This window comes from Bos javanicus, chromosome 12, assembly GCF_032452875.1.
Source record: "Bos javanicus breed banteng chromosome 12, ARS-OSU_banteng_1.0, whole genome shotgun sequence".
NCBI lineage: Eukaryota > Metazoa > Chordata > Mammalia > Artiodactyla > Bovidae > Bos > Bos javanicus.
In genome coordinates, this window is record NC_083879.1 from 70,709,702 (window position 1) to 70,726,302 (window position 16,601).

Consider the following 16,601-nt stretch of genomic DNA (forward strand, 5'->3'; position numbering starts at 1 on the left):
GTCGGGCTGGGATGTTGAGACTACAGGGGACCAGGGCAGGCTACCAGCAGGGCTTGTTCATATGGAAGCAAATCTCTTATGCTTCTTCTGTCACCTTTTCCTCATTCATCTTAGGCAAAGACTCACTTGGTGTTTTACTAAATGTGTTCTAAAACACTGGATGTAATATTTATTGAGCATCAACAGTGTACCAAACACAATGTACTAAGGATTTATTACCTTGAAAAAATTTGACTTAAGTTTAAAGCTATTGTCTGCTTGTCTTATAGAAGAGAGTGGATCTGTATATTTTTCTTTTAGATTAGCCATGAGTATAGCATTTCGTAAAAATGCCATTTTAATATGCTAATAATAAAGGTGAAGCTGGTTTGTGTATAGAAATGCAAGAGATTTATGGGTACTGATTTTGTTTCTTGAAAGCTTACTGAATTCATTGATGAGCTTTAGTAGTTTTCTGGCAACAGCTTTAACAATTTCTTTTTTTTTTTTCTTTTTTTTTTAAATTTTATTTTATTTTTAAACTTTACAATATTGTATTAGTTTTGCCAAATATCGAAATGAATCCGCCACAGGTATACCCGCGCTCCCCATCCTGAACCCTCCTCCCTCCTCCCTCCCCTACCCTCCCTCTGGGTCGTCCCAGTGCACCAGCCCCAAGCATCCAGTACCATTTCTATGTATAGTATCATGTCATTTGCAAACAGTGAAAATTTTACTTCTTTTCCAACTTGGATTCCTTTATTTCTTTTTCTTCTCTGATTGCTGTGGCTAGGACTTTAAAAACTATGTTGAATAAAAGTGGCAAGAATGGACATCCTTTTTTTGTTCCTGATCTTAGAGGAAATAATTGCAACTTTTCACCATTGACTATGTTAGCTGTGGGTTTGTGGCATATGGCCTTTATTTTGTTTAGGTAAGTTCCCTCTATGCCCACTTTCTGCAGAGTTTTTATTATAAAAGGGTGTTGAATTTTGTTGAAAGCTTTTTCTGCATCTATTGAGATGATCGTATGGATTTTATTCTTCAGTTTGTTAATATAATATATTACATTGATTGATTTGCATATACTGGAGTGCTTGCCTCCCTGAGATAAATCCCACTTGATCATGATGTGTAATCTTTTTAATGTGTTGTTGGATTTGATTTGCTAGTATTTTGTTGAGGATTTTTGTTTCTATGTTCATCAGTGAGATTGTCTTGTGATTTTCTTTTTTTGTGGTATCCTTGTTTGTGGAGCCATCAGGTCCTAGACTTTTGTTTTTTGGGAGGTTTTTACTCATAGTTTCAATTTCAGTACTTATGATTAGTCTGTTCATATTTTCTATTTCTTCTTGGTTCAATCTTCAGTCTTGGAAGGTTTTACTTTTCTAAACACTTGTCCATTTCTTCCAAGCTGTCCACTTTATTGGCATATATTTGCTTGTAGTAGTCTCTCATATTTCTTTGTATTTATTTAGTGTCCATTGTAATTTCTCTTTTTTCATTTCTAACTGTTGATTTGAGCCCTCTTCCTTTTTTTCTTGATAAGTCTGGTTAAAGGCTTATCAATTTTGCTTATATTTTTGATGAACCAGCTTTTAGTTTCATTGATCTTTTCTATTGTTTTCTTTATCTCTATTTAATTCATTTCTGCTCTGATTTATCATTTTTTCCCTTCTCCTATCTTTGAATTTTGTTTGTACTTCTTTCTCTAGTTGCTTGAGGTATAAGGTTAGGTTGTTTATTTGAGATTTTTCTTGTTTCCTCTCTTAGCACTGCTTTTGTTGCATCTCATAGGTTTAGGATCATTGGGTTTTCATTTGTCTCTAGGTATTTTTTGGTTTCCTCTTTGATTTCTTCAGTGATGCATTGGTTGCTTAGTAAGATATTATTTAGCTTTCATATCTGTTTTTTTTTTTTTTTTTTTTTTTTTTACAGTTTTTCCCTTGTAGTTGATTTGTAATCCATAATGTCATGGTTGGATAAGATCCTTGATATGATTTAAGTGTTCTTAAATTTACTGACAGAGAAGACAATGGCACCCCACTTGCCTGGAGGTTGCTTTGTGGCTCAGCATGTTAGCTATCCTGGAGAATGTTCCAATGTGCACTTGAGGAGAATGTGTATTCTGCTGCATTCATATAGAATGTCATATAAATATCAGTTATGTCCATATGGTCTAATATGTCATTTAAGGCCTCTGTTTCCTTATTGATTGTTCTGTCTGTATGATCTGTCCATTGATGGAAGTGGAGTACTAAAGTCCCCCACTATTCTTGCCAATGTTGATTTCTCCTTTTATGAAAAGACAACCCACAGAATGGAAGAAAATATTTGCAAATGAAGTGATTGACAGGGGATTAATCTCCAAAATATATAATAGCTCATGCAGCTCAATATATATATATATATATAATAAAAAAATTGGCAGAAGATCTAAATAGACATTTCTCAAAAGAAAACATACAGATGGCCAAAAAGCACATAAAAAGATGCTTAACATTGTTAATTATTAGAGAAATGCAAATCAAACTGCTATGAGTTGTCACCTGACACCAGTCAGAATAACCATCATCAAAAAGTCTGCAAATAATAAATGCTAGAACACGTGGATAGAAAGGAAACCTCCTACACTGTTGGTGAGAATGGAGGTTCCTCAAAAAAACTAAGAAATAGAACTACCACATGATTCAGCAATCCCTCTACTGGGCACGTATCTGGAGGAAACCTTAATTTGAAAAGAGACATGGACCTTAGTGTTCATCGCTTCACTATTTACAATAGTCTAGAAGCAATATAAAAGACTATTGACAGAGAAATGGATAAAGAAGATGTGGTACATATATACAATGAAATATTACTCAGTCACAAAAAAAGAATGAAAGAATACTATTTGCAACCACACGGATGGGCTTAGATATTATAATACTGAATGAAGTAAGTCAGATAAAGAATGACAAATATCATATGGTATCAGTTATATGTGGAATCTAAACGGATGGTACAAAATGAACGTTGTTCCAAACAGACTTCAAAAACAAACTTATGGTTTTCAAAGGGGAAAGGCAAGGGGAGGAGTAAATTAGGACTTTGAGGTGAACATATACTCACTGCTGCTGCTGCTGCTAAGTTGCATCAGTTTTGTCCAACTCTGTGCGACCCCATGGACTGTAGCCTACCAGGATCCTCTGTCCATGGGATATTCCAGGCAAGAGTACTGGTTGCCTGAATAGTGGGTTGCCATTGTCTTCTCCGCATATACACACTACTATATATGAAATTGATATTAATAATTAAAAAGGACCTACTGTATAGCATGGGGCTTCCCACGTGGTTTAGTGGCGAAGTATCCACCTGCTAATGCAGGAGATGCAGGAGATGTGGTTTTGATCCCTGAGTCAGGAAGATCCCCTAGAGGGGGAAATGGCAACCCATTCTAGTATTTTTGCCTGGAGAATCCTATGGATAGAGGAGCCTGGCAGGCTACAGTCCATAAGGTTGCAAAGCATCAGACAGTGAGCAGGCAGCACTGTGTAGCACAAGGAACTCTACTAAATAATCTGTGATAACCTACATAGGAAAAGAATCTGAAAAAGAATAGATATATGTATATGTATAACTGAATCACTTTGCTGTACACCTGAAACTAACATAGCATTGGAAATCAACTGTACTTTACTGTGCCCATAAAGGTCCACATTGTCAAAGCTTTGCTTTTTCCAGTAGTCATGTACAGATGTGAGAGTTGGACTGTAAAGAGGTTGAGCACTGAAGAATTAATGCTTTCAAACTGTGGTGCTGGAGAAGACTCTAAAGACTCCCTTTGACTTCCAGGAGATCAAAGCAGTCAATCCTAAAGGAAATCAATCCTGAATATTTATTGGAAGGACTGATGCTGAAGCTGAAGCTCCAATCCTTTGGCCACCTGATGCAAAGAGTCAACTCACTGGGAAAGACCTTGATGCTAGGAAAGTTTGAGGGCACAAGGAGAAGGCAGTGACAGAGGATGAGATAGTTAAATGGCATCACTGACTCAATGGACATGAGTTTGAGCAAACTCTGAGAGATAGTGAAGGGCAGGGAAGCCTGGCATGCTGCAGTCCATGGGGTTACAAAGAAATGGACATGACTTAGCAACCGAACCACAGCAAAAATTAAATTAAAAAAAGTGAAGCTTGTGATAAGAAAAACTTGTATGGCTTGTATTTCTAATTAAGGTTTCTTTTCCTTTCCTTTTAGGAAACCTTCAGAGTACTATTACCGACATATTTTGAGGATTTAATTACTTACTTTCAAAATTATGATCCTTCTGATTCTGGGGCTGTGTTCAAAGCCTATGGCTACACTGCTGTACTGAATGTTTGCCTTGTCATTTGGGCAATTCTTCAGCATTTTTTCTCCTATTATGCTCAGCGTATAGGAATGAGATTAAGAGTAGCCATGTGCCATATGATTTACCGCAAGGTAAGTGTCATTTGGTACAAAAGCTTGTACCTCCTCTGAAGAATAAGAAGCATTTTGGGAAAGTTCTCTGTAGATTAAAAATTTTGTAAATGGTGTCATTTACTCCTTGCCAGAGATACTCGATATTTGTTTCAAACCAATTTGTTGTTGTTTGAGCAAACTTTACCAATATATTAAAAAGTTTTGTTTGGAGATCAGACCAAGGCTGCCTTTGATAACTTTATGCATAGGCTGGTGCATAATACCCACTAAACTTATATTGAAATCTAATTAAAAATAGGTATCAAAATTATCAAACTGATTTTCAATGTTTTCTTGCCTAAATCATATTGTGGTATTCATGGAAATTTTGTTGTTTTTCATTTAAACCTTCATTTACATCAAAGTTGTGTTTAAAAATGACTTCAGTGATTGTATCTATAACATTAAATTTAGGAGAAAAATATGTATTTAATAAAATAAATGATTATATTTTAAATGATGCATCTAGTCATGTTTAATATAATTGTGCTTACTAAATAAAAATATAAGTGAAATCTGTGCCAAATTAGACTCACTCATCATCTTCTGTAGTTCTGATTGTTTTTGATAATATTAAAGAAAATGGTTGAGTGTTTGGGAGAAAACTTGAAATTTTGTTTTTAGCAATTTTAGAGGGTATTTATGTTGCTATTCATTGAAGTTATTTTCTTAATACAATATTTGCTTTTTTAAAAGTATGCATTATAACAGCTTTAATAAAATCTGGTTTGATTTTTCTAGTGTTTTTGTACTGAGAAATGCTATAAAATTATTCTATATTTTACTCTAGTCTTATCTAGTATAAAAGGAGTTAAGTATTTCAGATGTCTTTACAAATGAACTGCCACAGATACACCAGTGACATGTGCTGGAGAGCTCTTGATACCTACAAGATCTTAGGTATCTATTTGTCCTGGGTTGTTTCATTAAAAAAAAAATCCTTATTTAATCATGTTACACACTTGAAATTTTCTGAGAGATAGATTATAAGTGTTTTCACTGCACACACAGAAAGATAACTACATGAGGCAATGGGTATGTTAACTGTTTTAACTACAGTAATCATTTCCCAGTGTACATTTATGTCAAACATCTTGTTGTGCATATATATATATATATATATATATATATATATATATATGTATATATATATATATAATTAAAAATAAACAGAATCCTCATTGAAAGATAAAACCAAGCAATTTAAATGAAAACAAGCACTTCTTTTACTTGGTTGTTACTTATCTAGAGCTTCTATTTTTTAGGAATATTTTTCTCAGCAAATTAAAGGTATCTTTCCTCATCCTTTTTTGAGCAGAGTCTTGTTAATCCTTGGGCTATGTGAACCTGATTCATGGACCTAACATTTGAGGTTCCTATGCAATATATATATATTTTTAACTTTACATAATTGTATTAGTTTTGCCAAATATCAAAATGAATCCGCCACAGGTATACATGTGTTCCCCATCCTGAACCCTCCTCCCTCCTCCCTCCCCATACCATCCCTCTGGGTCGTCCCAGTGCACTAGCCCCAAGCATCCAGTATCGTGCATCGAACCTGGACTGGCAACTCGTTTCTTACATGATATTTTACATGTTTCAATGTCATTCTCCCAAATCTTCCCACCCTCTCCCTCTCCCACAGAGTCCATAAGACTGTTCTATACATCAGTGTCTCTTTTGCTGTCTCGTACACCGGGTTATTGTTACCATCTTTCTAAATTCCATATATATGCGTTAGTATACTGTATTGATGTTTTTCCTTCTGGCTTACTTCACTCTGTATAATAGGCTCCAGTTTCATCCACCTCATTAGAACTGATTCAAATGTATTCTTTTTAATAGCTGAGTAATACTCCATTGTGTATATGTACCATAGCTTTCTTATCCATTCATCTGCTGATGGACATCTGGGTTGCTTCCATGTCCTGGCTATAATGGATTAAAGATCTAAACGTAAGACCAGAAACTATAAAACTCCTAGAGGAGAACATAGGCAAAACACTCTCTGACATACATCACAGCAGGATCCTCTATGACCCACCTCCCAAAATATTGGAAATAAAAGCAAAAATAAACAAATGGGACCTAATTAACCTTAAAAGCTTCTGCAATATTGTTTTTTACAGCATTGGACTTTCCTTTCACCCCCAGACACATCCACAATGGGATGTTATTTTCACTTTGGCTCAGCCTCTTCATTCCTTCTGGAGCTATTTCTTTGCTCTTCTCCAGTAGCATGTTGGGCATCTACTGACCTGGGGAGTTCATCTTTTAGTGTCAAATCTTTTTGCCTTTTCATACTGTTCATGACATTCTAAAGGCAAGAATGCTGAAGTGGTTTGCATTCCCTTCTCCAGTGGACCACTTTTTTTTTTTTTCAGCTGAGCTGTTTAAAATCCTAAAAGATGATGCTGTTAAAATGCTGCACTCTGTATGCCAGCAAATTTGGAAAACTCAGCAGTGGCCACAGCACTGGAAAAGGTCAGTTTTCATACCAATCCCAAAGAAAGGCAATGCCAAATAATGTTCAAACTACTGCACAATTGCACTCATTTCACATGCTAGCAAAGCAATGCTCAAAACTCTCCAACCTAGGCTTCAACAGTACATGAACCAAAAGCTTCCAGATTTTCAAGCTAGATTTAGAAAAGGCAGAAGAACCAGAGATGAAATTTCCAACATCCCTTGGATCATAGAAAATACAAGAGAATTCCAGAAAACATCTACTTCTGCTTCATTGACTACACTAAAGCTGTTTACTTTGTGGATCACAACAAACTCTGGAAAATTTCCTCAAGAGATGGGAATACCAGACCACCTGACCTTCCTCCTGAGAAACCTGTATGCAGGTCAAGAAGCAACAGTTAGAACCAGACATGGAAAAATTGACTGGTTCCAAATTGGGGAAGGAGTACATCAAGGCTGTATATTGTCACCCTCCTAATTTAACTCAGATGCAGAGTACATCATGCGAAATGTTGGGTTGAATGAAGCACAAGCTGTAACCAAGATTGCAGGGAGAAGTATCAATAACCTAAGATATACAGATGACACCACCCTTATGGCATAAAGCAAAGAGAAACGAAAGAGCCTCTTAATGAAAGTGAAAGAAGAGAGTATAAAAGCTGGCATAAAACTTTCAAAAAAATGAATATCATGGCATTTGGTCCCATGATTTCATGGCAAATAGATGGGAAATCAATAGAAACAGTGACAGACTTCATTTTCTCAGGCTCCAAAATCACTGCAGATGGTGACTGCAGCCATGAAATTAAAAGATGCCTGCATCTTAGAAGAAAAGCTATGACCAATCTAGACAGCATATTAAAAAGCAGAGACAGTACTTTACCGACAAAGGTCCATCTAGTCAACTATGGTTTTTCCAGCAGTCATGTATGTATGTGAGAGCTGAACCATAAAGAAAGCTGAGTGCCAAAGTATTGATGTTTTTGAACCATTGTGTTGAAAAAGACTCTTTGAGATTCCCTTGGACAGCAAGGAGATCAAACCAGTCAATCCTAAAGAAAATCAGTCCTGAATATTCACTGGGAGGACTGATGCTGAAGTTGAAGCTCCAAAACTTTGGCCACCTGATGTGAAGAACTGATTCATTGGAAAAGACCCTGATGCTGGGGAAGATTGAAGGCAGGAAGAAAAAGAGACAACAGAGGACGAGATGGTTGGATGACATCACTGACTTGATGGACATGAGTTTAAGCAAGCTCTGGGTGTTGGTGATGGGCTGGGAAGCCTGGTCTGCTGCAGTCCATGGGATCACTAAGAGTTGGACATGAGTGAGTGACTAAATTGAACTGTGCATTTTTTCAGCACCAGTTATTGAAGAGATTGTGCTTTCTTCATTGTGTATTCTTGCCTCCTTTGTCTTAAATTAGTTGACCCTAAGTGTATGGGTTTATTTCTGGGCTGTCTATACTGTTCCATTGATCTATGTGTCTGTTTTTGTGCCAGTATCTACTGTCTTCCCTTGGGCTTCCCTTGTGGATCAGCTGGTAAAGAATCTGCCTGCAATGTAGGAGACCTGGGTTTGATCCCTGAGTTGGGAAGATCCCCTAGAGAAGAGAAAGGCCACCCACTCTAGTATTCTGGCCTAGAGAATTCCATGGACTGTGTAGTCAATGGGGTCACAAAGAGTTGGACACGGCTGAGTGACTTTCACTTCACTTTCATACTATTATTTTGATTACTGTAGCTTTGTACTATGGTCAAAGTCAAGGAGTGTGATTCCTCCAACTTTGTTCTTCTTCTTCAATTTTTTTTTTGACTATTTGTGTCATTTGTTTTTCCATACAAATTTTATATTTTTTTGTTCCAGTTCTGTGAAAAATGCCATTGGTAATTTGATAGGTGTTTCATTGAATCTGTAGATTGCCTTGGGTAGTATGGTTATTTTGACAATACTAATGTTTCCAATCCAAGAACATGGTATATCTTTCCATCTGTTTTGTAATCTTCAATTTCTTTCATCAGTGTCTTATAGTTTTGGAGGTACAGATCTTTTGCCTCCTTAGGTAGGTTTAGTCCTAGGCATTTTAGTCTTTTTGATACAATGGTAAATGGGATTGTTTCCTTAATTTCCCTTTCTGATACTTTCTTAATAATGTATAGAAATGCAGCACATTTTTGTATATTAATTTTGTATCCTGAAACTTTACCGTATTCATTGATGAAATCTAACGGTTTTCTGGTAGTGTCTTTAGGATTTCCTATGTATAGTATCATGTCATCTACAAATAGTGACAGTTTGACTTCTTCCTTTCCAATTTAGAGTCTTTGTATTTAAAAGAATTGTCTTTTTACAAAGTTAGGAATTGCTGAGGTAAAACCACAGAGGTAACGTGGATTTCAAGAAACATCACTCAGTTGTGTCTAACTCTTTGCGACCCCATGGACTATACAGTCCATGGAATTCTCCAGGCCAGGATACTGGAGTGGGTAGCTGTTCCCTCCTGCAGGGGATCTTTCTAACCCAGGGATTGAACTCAGGTCTCCCCACATTGCAGGCAGATTCTTTACCAGCTGAACCACCAGGGAAGCCCAAGGATACTGCAGTGGATAGCCTATCCCTTCTCCAGGAAATCTTCCTGACCCAAGAATTGAACTGGGGTCTCCTGCATTGCAGGTGGATTTTTTTACCAGCTGAGCTACCAGGGAAGCTCCTCCAGACACATGGGAGAGACAGTTTCCTCATGCACTTTCATGTATCTAGAATCCTGCTGAGGTGAAGAAATAAGATGTTTCTTTTTTGTAGGTTACAGGTGGGCTGACTCTTTAGGGAAAAAGCTGGTACTGCAGAACAGCTCTAAAAGGCCCATCTGAATGTTTCTGGTTTATGCTGAGGCCCTACTTGCTTATCCCTAGTCCTGGAAAGAAATCAGATTGAGTGTTAGAAATGGAATGGCTGATAAGCTTATAGTCATAGTTTGTATTGTTGAGTGATCTTGTGGGATGTATGATATATAGAAAATGACTTGCCTTTTAATTATCTTTCCACAACTGTGGTAAAATAACTTGTGGCTTTTGATCATTGATTTTTTAAAAAGTTGCAACAAAATATACACAACAAAATTTACAGTTTTAACTCTTTTTAAGTGCACCATTTAATGACATCAGGTACATTCACATTATTGTAGAGTTATCACCATTATGCATCTCCAGAACTTTTTCATCTTCTCAAATCTGCACCCATTAAACACTAAGTTTCTACTCCCATCCCTTCACCACCATCACCATTCTACTTCTCTTTATGAATTTCACTACTCCAGGTGCCTCATATAAGTGAAAGCATATGATGTCTGGATTATGTCACCTAGCACAATGTTTTCAAGGTTTATCCATGTTGTATCAGGTTTCAGAATTAAATTCTTTTTTAAGACTGAATGATATTTCATGATAGGTATGTACAATATTTTGTGTATTCATTCATCTGTTAATAAACATTTGGGTTGTTTCCATCTTATATCTATTGTGAATAGTGCTGCTATGAACATAGGTAAACAAATATCTGTTCAAGGTTGTGCTTTCAGTTCTTTTGAGTACATTCCCAGTAGTGGAACTGTTGTGCTATATACTAATCTTATGTTTAATTTTTTGAGAAACCGCCATACCTTCTTCAATCATGGCTACATAATTTTATATTTTCTACTTGATCACTTACTTTTCTCTTTAACTTGAGAACTAAATGAAAAGTTTTCATGAATTCTGACATTTTGTTTGGATCCATGGCTCCAGTTGGTAGTCCACTGAAACATCTTACAGTGGTCACTTCAGATTCCTGATCTCTAGGGCATATTTTGCAACTTTTTACCAAATAAAGGGATCATGTAAAACAGGCTATTTTTTGTAAAGTCAGACATTAAAGGCCATAGATTCCTCACGAGAATATTATTTTGAACACTATTCTCTGCTCATTTTATTGTATATTATTTTAAAACATTTGTTTAAAGAATTTAATAAGTATTTATTTTTGTCTGTGCTGGGCCTTTGTTGCTTTGTATGGGTTTTCTCTTGTTTCCTTGTTGAGGGCTGCTCTCTAATTGCAGTGTGCAGATGGTTTCTCTTATTGTGGAGATGACTTCTCTTATTGCAGAACACAGGCTGTGGGGTGCTCGGGCCCAGTAATTGTGGTGCACAGGCTTAGTTGCCCTGCAGCATGTGGGATCTTTCCAGATGAGGGATCAAAACTGTGTTCCCTGCATTGGCAGGCAGATGCTTAACCACTGAACCACCAGGGAAGTCCTCTGCTCATATTGGAATGAGGAAATTAAAGTCAAAGTTCTTAAATGATTTCATATACAGTGTGATTGATTCCAAGTCCCCTAATTTCTAGTCCAAGTCCTCTAATTTCTTGCTTTAAGGCAGTTTCTCCACTCTCATCTAGTTAGGCTCACATTTACTTTATTTTGCTCCTAAATCTAAACCTATACCCTTTACACTCTGGGCAGACCCAAGTTAATTGAGAAACAGGGTGGGGGATTTTTTTTTTTTTTTTCCTACCTCCTACTCCTCCCTTTGCTGTCCTTCTTGGTGGGGCTTCTGCCACATTGAGGAGATAAAGGATGAACATGGGTCCCTAGAGCCCTGCTGTCAGGGGTTATCCTGCTCATCCTGATACCATGCATGACCCCAAGAAAGTGTTATCCAGTTTGCTATGTTTTAAGTGTGAATTTGTATCAACATGGGAATCCAATTCTCTGTCTCCCTCTCTTATTTCAGACCCTTCGCCTGAGTAACTCGGCCATAGGGAAGACCACCACAGGCCAGATAGTCAACCTGCTGTCTAACGATGTGAACAGGTTTGACAGGGTAAGTGACCAAGGGATCCTCTTCATTTCTCACTGGGTTCAGCTTTTTGGGAGCCAAGTGCCAGGGTTTGGTGTCAGCCAGGGTTCTGTTGAGAACCTAAGATAAGGGTTGTTGTTACCCAGCTCTCATCTCTTCTGCGTGCAACTTACATGTAAAAATATATATTGTCCTGTGGATAAGAATTTTGTTTTTCTAATACTAGATAGGCAGCAGTGTTCTATCCCAGCTCGGTTAGTGTCCCTAAAGGTCCTCCTGGTGTAGCCCTTCTTGCCACATGCTGTCAGTGTTGCTGAACTGTCTCCCTCCTCCTCTGGATGATGAAGGCTTGGTGGGCAGGGATTGTTATTTCTCCTGTGCCCTGTTCAGTGCTGCTGCACAGGGAGCCTGTGAGGAATATGCAAAGTAGGTGTTCTCCAGCCAGACTCAACTTCCTCTCAGCTGCCAACTCCACACTCTTTTTTCTTTTTACACTTACCTTATGACTATGCAGTACTTGTTTCCACTGTTTCACATCAATTTGCCATGAAGTGATGGGACCAGATGCCAAGATCTTAGTTTTCTGAATGTTGAGTTTTAAGCCAACTTTTTCACTATCTTCTTTCACTTTCATCAAGATGCTCTTTGGTTCTTCTTCACTTTCTCCTTAATTGTGGTGTCATCTGCATATCTGAGGTTATTGATATTTCTCCCAGCAATCTTGATTCAAGCTTGTGCTTTTTCCAGTCCACCATTTCTCATGATGTACTCTGCATATATTTTTGGGCTCCAAAATCACTGCAGATGATGACTGCAACCATGAAACTAAAAGATTCTTGCTCCTTGAAAGAAAAGTTATGACCAACCTAGACAGCATATTAAAAAGCAGAGACATTACTTTACCAACAAAGGTCCATCTAGTCAAGACTATGGGTTTTCCAATAGTCATATATGGATGTGAGAGTTGGACTATAAAAAAAGCTGAGTGCCAAAGAATTGATGCTTTTAAACTGTGGTGATTGAGAAGGCTCTTGGGAGTCCCTTGCACCACAAGGAGATCCAACCAGTCCATCCTAAAGGAAATCAGTCCTGAATATTCATTGGAAGGACTGATGCCAAAATTCTAATACTTTGGCCACCTGATGGGAAGAACTGACTCATTGGAAAAGACTGTGATGCTGGGAAAGATTGAAGGTAGGAGGAGAAGGGGACAACAGAGGATGAGATGGTTGGATGGCATTACTGACTCAATGGACATGAGTGTGAGAAAACGCCAGGAGTTGATGATGGACAGTGAGGTCTGGCATGCTGCAGTGCATGGGGTTGCAAAGAGTTGGACATGACTGAGAGACTGAACTGAACTGAATGCAGTACTAGGATGCAATCTCAAAAATGACAGAATGATCTCCATTCATTTCCAAGGCAAACCATTCAATATCACAGTAATCCAAGTCTATGCCCTGACCAGTAATGCTGAAGACGCTGAAGCTGAACAGTTCTATGAAGACCTACAAAACCTTCTAGAACTAACACTGAAAAAAGATATCCTCTTCATTATAGGGGACTGGAATGCAAGAGTAGGAATTCAAAAGCTACCTGGAGTAACACAAATTTGGCCTTGGAGTACAAAATGAAGCAGGGTAAAGGCTAACAGAGCTTTGCCAAGAGAACACATTGGTCATAGCGAACACCCTCTTCCAACAACACAAGAGAAGACTCTATACGTGGACATCACCAGATGGTCCATACCAAAATCAGATTGATTATATTCTATGCAGCCAAAGATGGAGAAGCTCTATACAGTCAGCAAAAACAAGACCAGGAGCTGACTGTGGCTCAGATCATGAACTCCTTATTGCCAAATTCAGACTTAAATTGAAGAAACTGGGGAAAACCACTAGGCCATTCAGGTGTGACCTAAATAAAATCCCTTATCATTATATAGTGGAAGTGACAAATAGGTTCAAAGGATTGGATCTGATAGACAGAGTGCCTGAAGAACTGTGGACAGAAGTTTGTAACATTGTACAGGAGGCAGTGAAGACAATCTGCAAGAAAAAGAAATGCAAAAAGGCAGAATGGTTGTCTGATGAGGCCTTACAAACAGCTGAGAAATGAAGAGAAGCTAAAGGCAAAGGAGAAAAGGAAAGATATATCCATTTGAATGCAGAGTTCCAAAGAATAGCAAGGAAAGATAAGAAAGCCTTCCTCAGCAATCAATGCAAAGAAATAGAGGAAAACAGTATAGACTGGGAAAGACTATAGATCTCTTTAAGAAAATTAGAGATACCAAGGGAACATTTCATGCGAAGATGGGCTCAATAAAGGACAGAAATGTTATGGACCTAACAGAAGCAGAAGATATTAAGAAGAGATGACAGGAATACACAGAAGAACTGTACAAAAAAGATCTTCATGATCCAGATAGCCACGATGGTGTGATCACTCACCTAGAGCCAGACATCCTGGAATGTGAAGCCAAGTGGACCTTATAAAGAATCACTACAAACAAAGCTAGTGGAGATCTTGGAATTCCAGTTGAGCTATTTCAAATCCTAAAAGATGATGCTGTGAAAATGCTGCACTCAATATGCCAACAAATCTGGAAAACTGAGCAATGGCCACAGGACTGAAAAAAGTCAGTTTTCATTCCAATTCCAAAGGAAGGCAATGCCAAAAAATGTTCCAGCCACCACACAACTGCACTCATCTCATACCCTAGCAAAGTAATGCTCAAGATTCTCCAAACCAAGCTTCAATAATACGTGAATCATGAATTTCCAGATGTTTAAGCTGAATGTAGAAAAGGCAGATGAACTAGAAATCAAATTGCCAACATCTGTTGGATCATAGAAAAAGCAAGAGAGTTCCAGGAAAACATCTGTTTTTTCTTTATTAGCTACACCAAAGCCTTTGACTGTGTGGATAACAACAAACTGTGGAAAATTCTTAAAGAAATAGGAATACAAGACCACGTTACCTGCCTCCTGAGAAATCTGTATGCAGGTCAAAAAGCAACAGTTCTAACCGGACATGGAACAACAGATTGGTTCCATTTGGGAAAGGAATATGTCAAGGCTGTATATTTTCACCCTGCTTATTTAACTTATATGCAGAGCACATCATGCAAAATGCCAGGCTGGATGAAGCACAAGTTGAAATCAAGATTTCTGTGAGAAATATCAATAACCTCAAATATGCAGATGATAGCACCATTATGGCAGAAAGTGAAGAAGAACTAGAGAACCTCTTGACAAAAGTGAAAGAGGAGAGTGAAAAAGTTGCCTTAAAACTCAACATTCAGAAAAAGAAGATCATGGCATGTGGTCCCATCTCTTCATGGCAGATAGGAATAGGGTAACTGACTTTAATTTCCTGGGCTCCAAAATCACTGCAGATGATGACTGCAGCTATAAAATTAAAAGACACTTGCTCCTTGGAAGAAAAGCTTGACCAACCTAGACAGCTTATTAAAAAGCAAAGATATTACTTTACCAACAAAGTCTGTCTAGTCAAAGCTATGGTTTTTCCAGCAGTCATATATGGTTGTGAGAGGTGGACTATCAAGAAAGCTGAGCTTTGAAGAATTGATGCTTTTGAACTTTGGTGTTGGAAAGGACTCTTGAGAGTCCCATCAACTGCAAGGAGATCCAACCAGTTAATCCTCAAGGAAATCAGTCCTGAATATACATTGGAAGAACTGATGCTAAAGCTGAAGCTCCAATTATTTGGCCACCTGATGGGAAGAACTGACTCATTTGAAAAGACTGTGGTGTTGGGAAATATTGAAGGCAGGAGGAGAAGGGGATGTCAGAGGATGAGATGGTTGGATGGCATCACGGACTCAATGAACATGAGTTTGAGCAAGCTCTTGGATTTGCTGATGGGTGTGGAAGCCTGGCGTACTTCATTCCATGGGGTTGCAAAGTGTCAGACATGACTGAGTGACTGAACTGAATGAAGATAATGGTGACCTCCTTCAAAAGGTCCTGTGTATGCACTGCCACAGTCAGTGTACCCAACCCTGTAGCAGGTCACAGCCAACCCATGCCTCTGCCAGAGACTCTTGGACACTCATGGGCAAGTCTGGATTAGTCTCTTGTGGTGTCACTGCTTTTTTCTCCTTGGTCCTTGTGCACACAAGGGTTGTTTTTTTTTTTTTTTTTCCCTGTCCTCCAAGAGTCTGTTTCCCCAGTCCTGTGTAAGTTTTGGCAGCCCTATGGTGGTGTTAATGGTGACCTCCTCCAAGAGGGTTTATGTCATACCCAGGTTTGCTGCATCCAGAGCCTCTACCCCTGTGGCAGGCCACTGCTGACCTGTACCTCTGCAGGAGACCCTCAAACACTCAAAGGCAGGTACTGGCTCAGTCTCTGTGGGGTCTCCTGGTGTGCACAAGATTTTGATGGCCACAGGACTGGAAAAGGTCAGTTTTCATTCCAATCCCAAAGAAACTCAATGCCAAAGAATGTTCAAACTACCACACAGTTGCATTCATCTCACACACTAGCAAAGTAATGCTTACAGTATGTGAATGGTGAACTTCCAGAAGTTCAAGCTGGATTTAGAAAAGGCAGAAGAACCAAATTGCCAACATCCATTGGATCATAGAAAAAGCAAGAGAGTTCTAGAAAAACATCTACTTCTGCCTTATTGACTATTCCAAAGACTTTGACTGTGTGAATCACAACAAACTGTGGAAAATTCTTTAAGAGATGGGAATACCAGACTGCCTGACCTACCTCCTGAGAAATTTATATGCAAGTCAAAAAGCAAGTTAGAATTGGACATGAAACAACAGACTGGTTCCAAATCGGGAATGGAATGTGTCAAGG

General features: G+C 38.3%; 1 protein-coding gene across 1 annotated transcript in view; it reads left to right on the forward strand.

Moving 5' to 3' along the window:
• The window catches only part of LOC133258054 (ATP-binding cassette sub-family C member 4-like), a 292,909-nt gene that overhangs the window by 78,459 nt on the left and 197,849 nt on the right, over positions 1-16,601 (forward strand). The window contains 2 exon segments of the mRNA XM_061434393.1: positions 4,219-4,443; positions 11,704-11,793. Coding sequence (XP_061290377.1) covers positions 4,219-4,443; positions 11,704-11,793 — 315 coding nt within the window.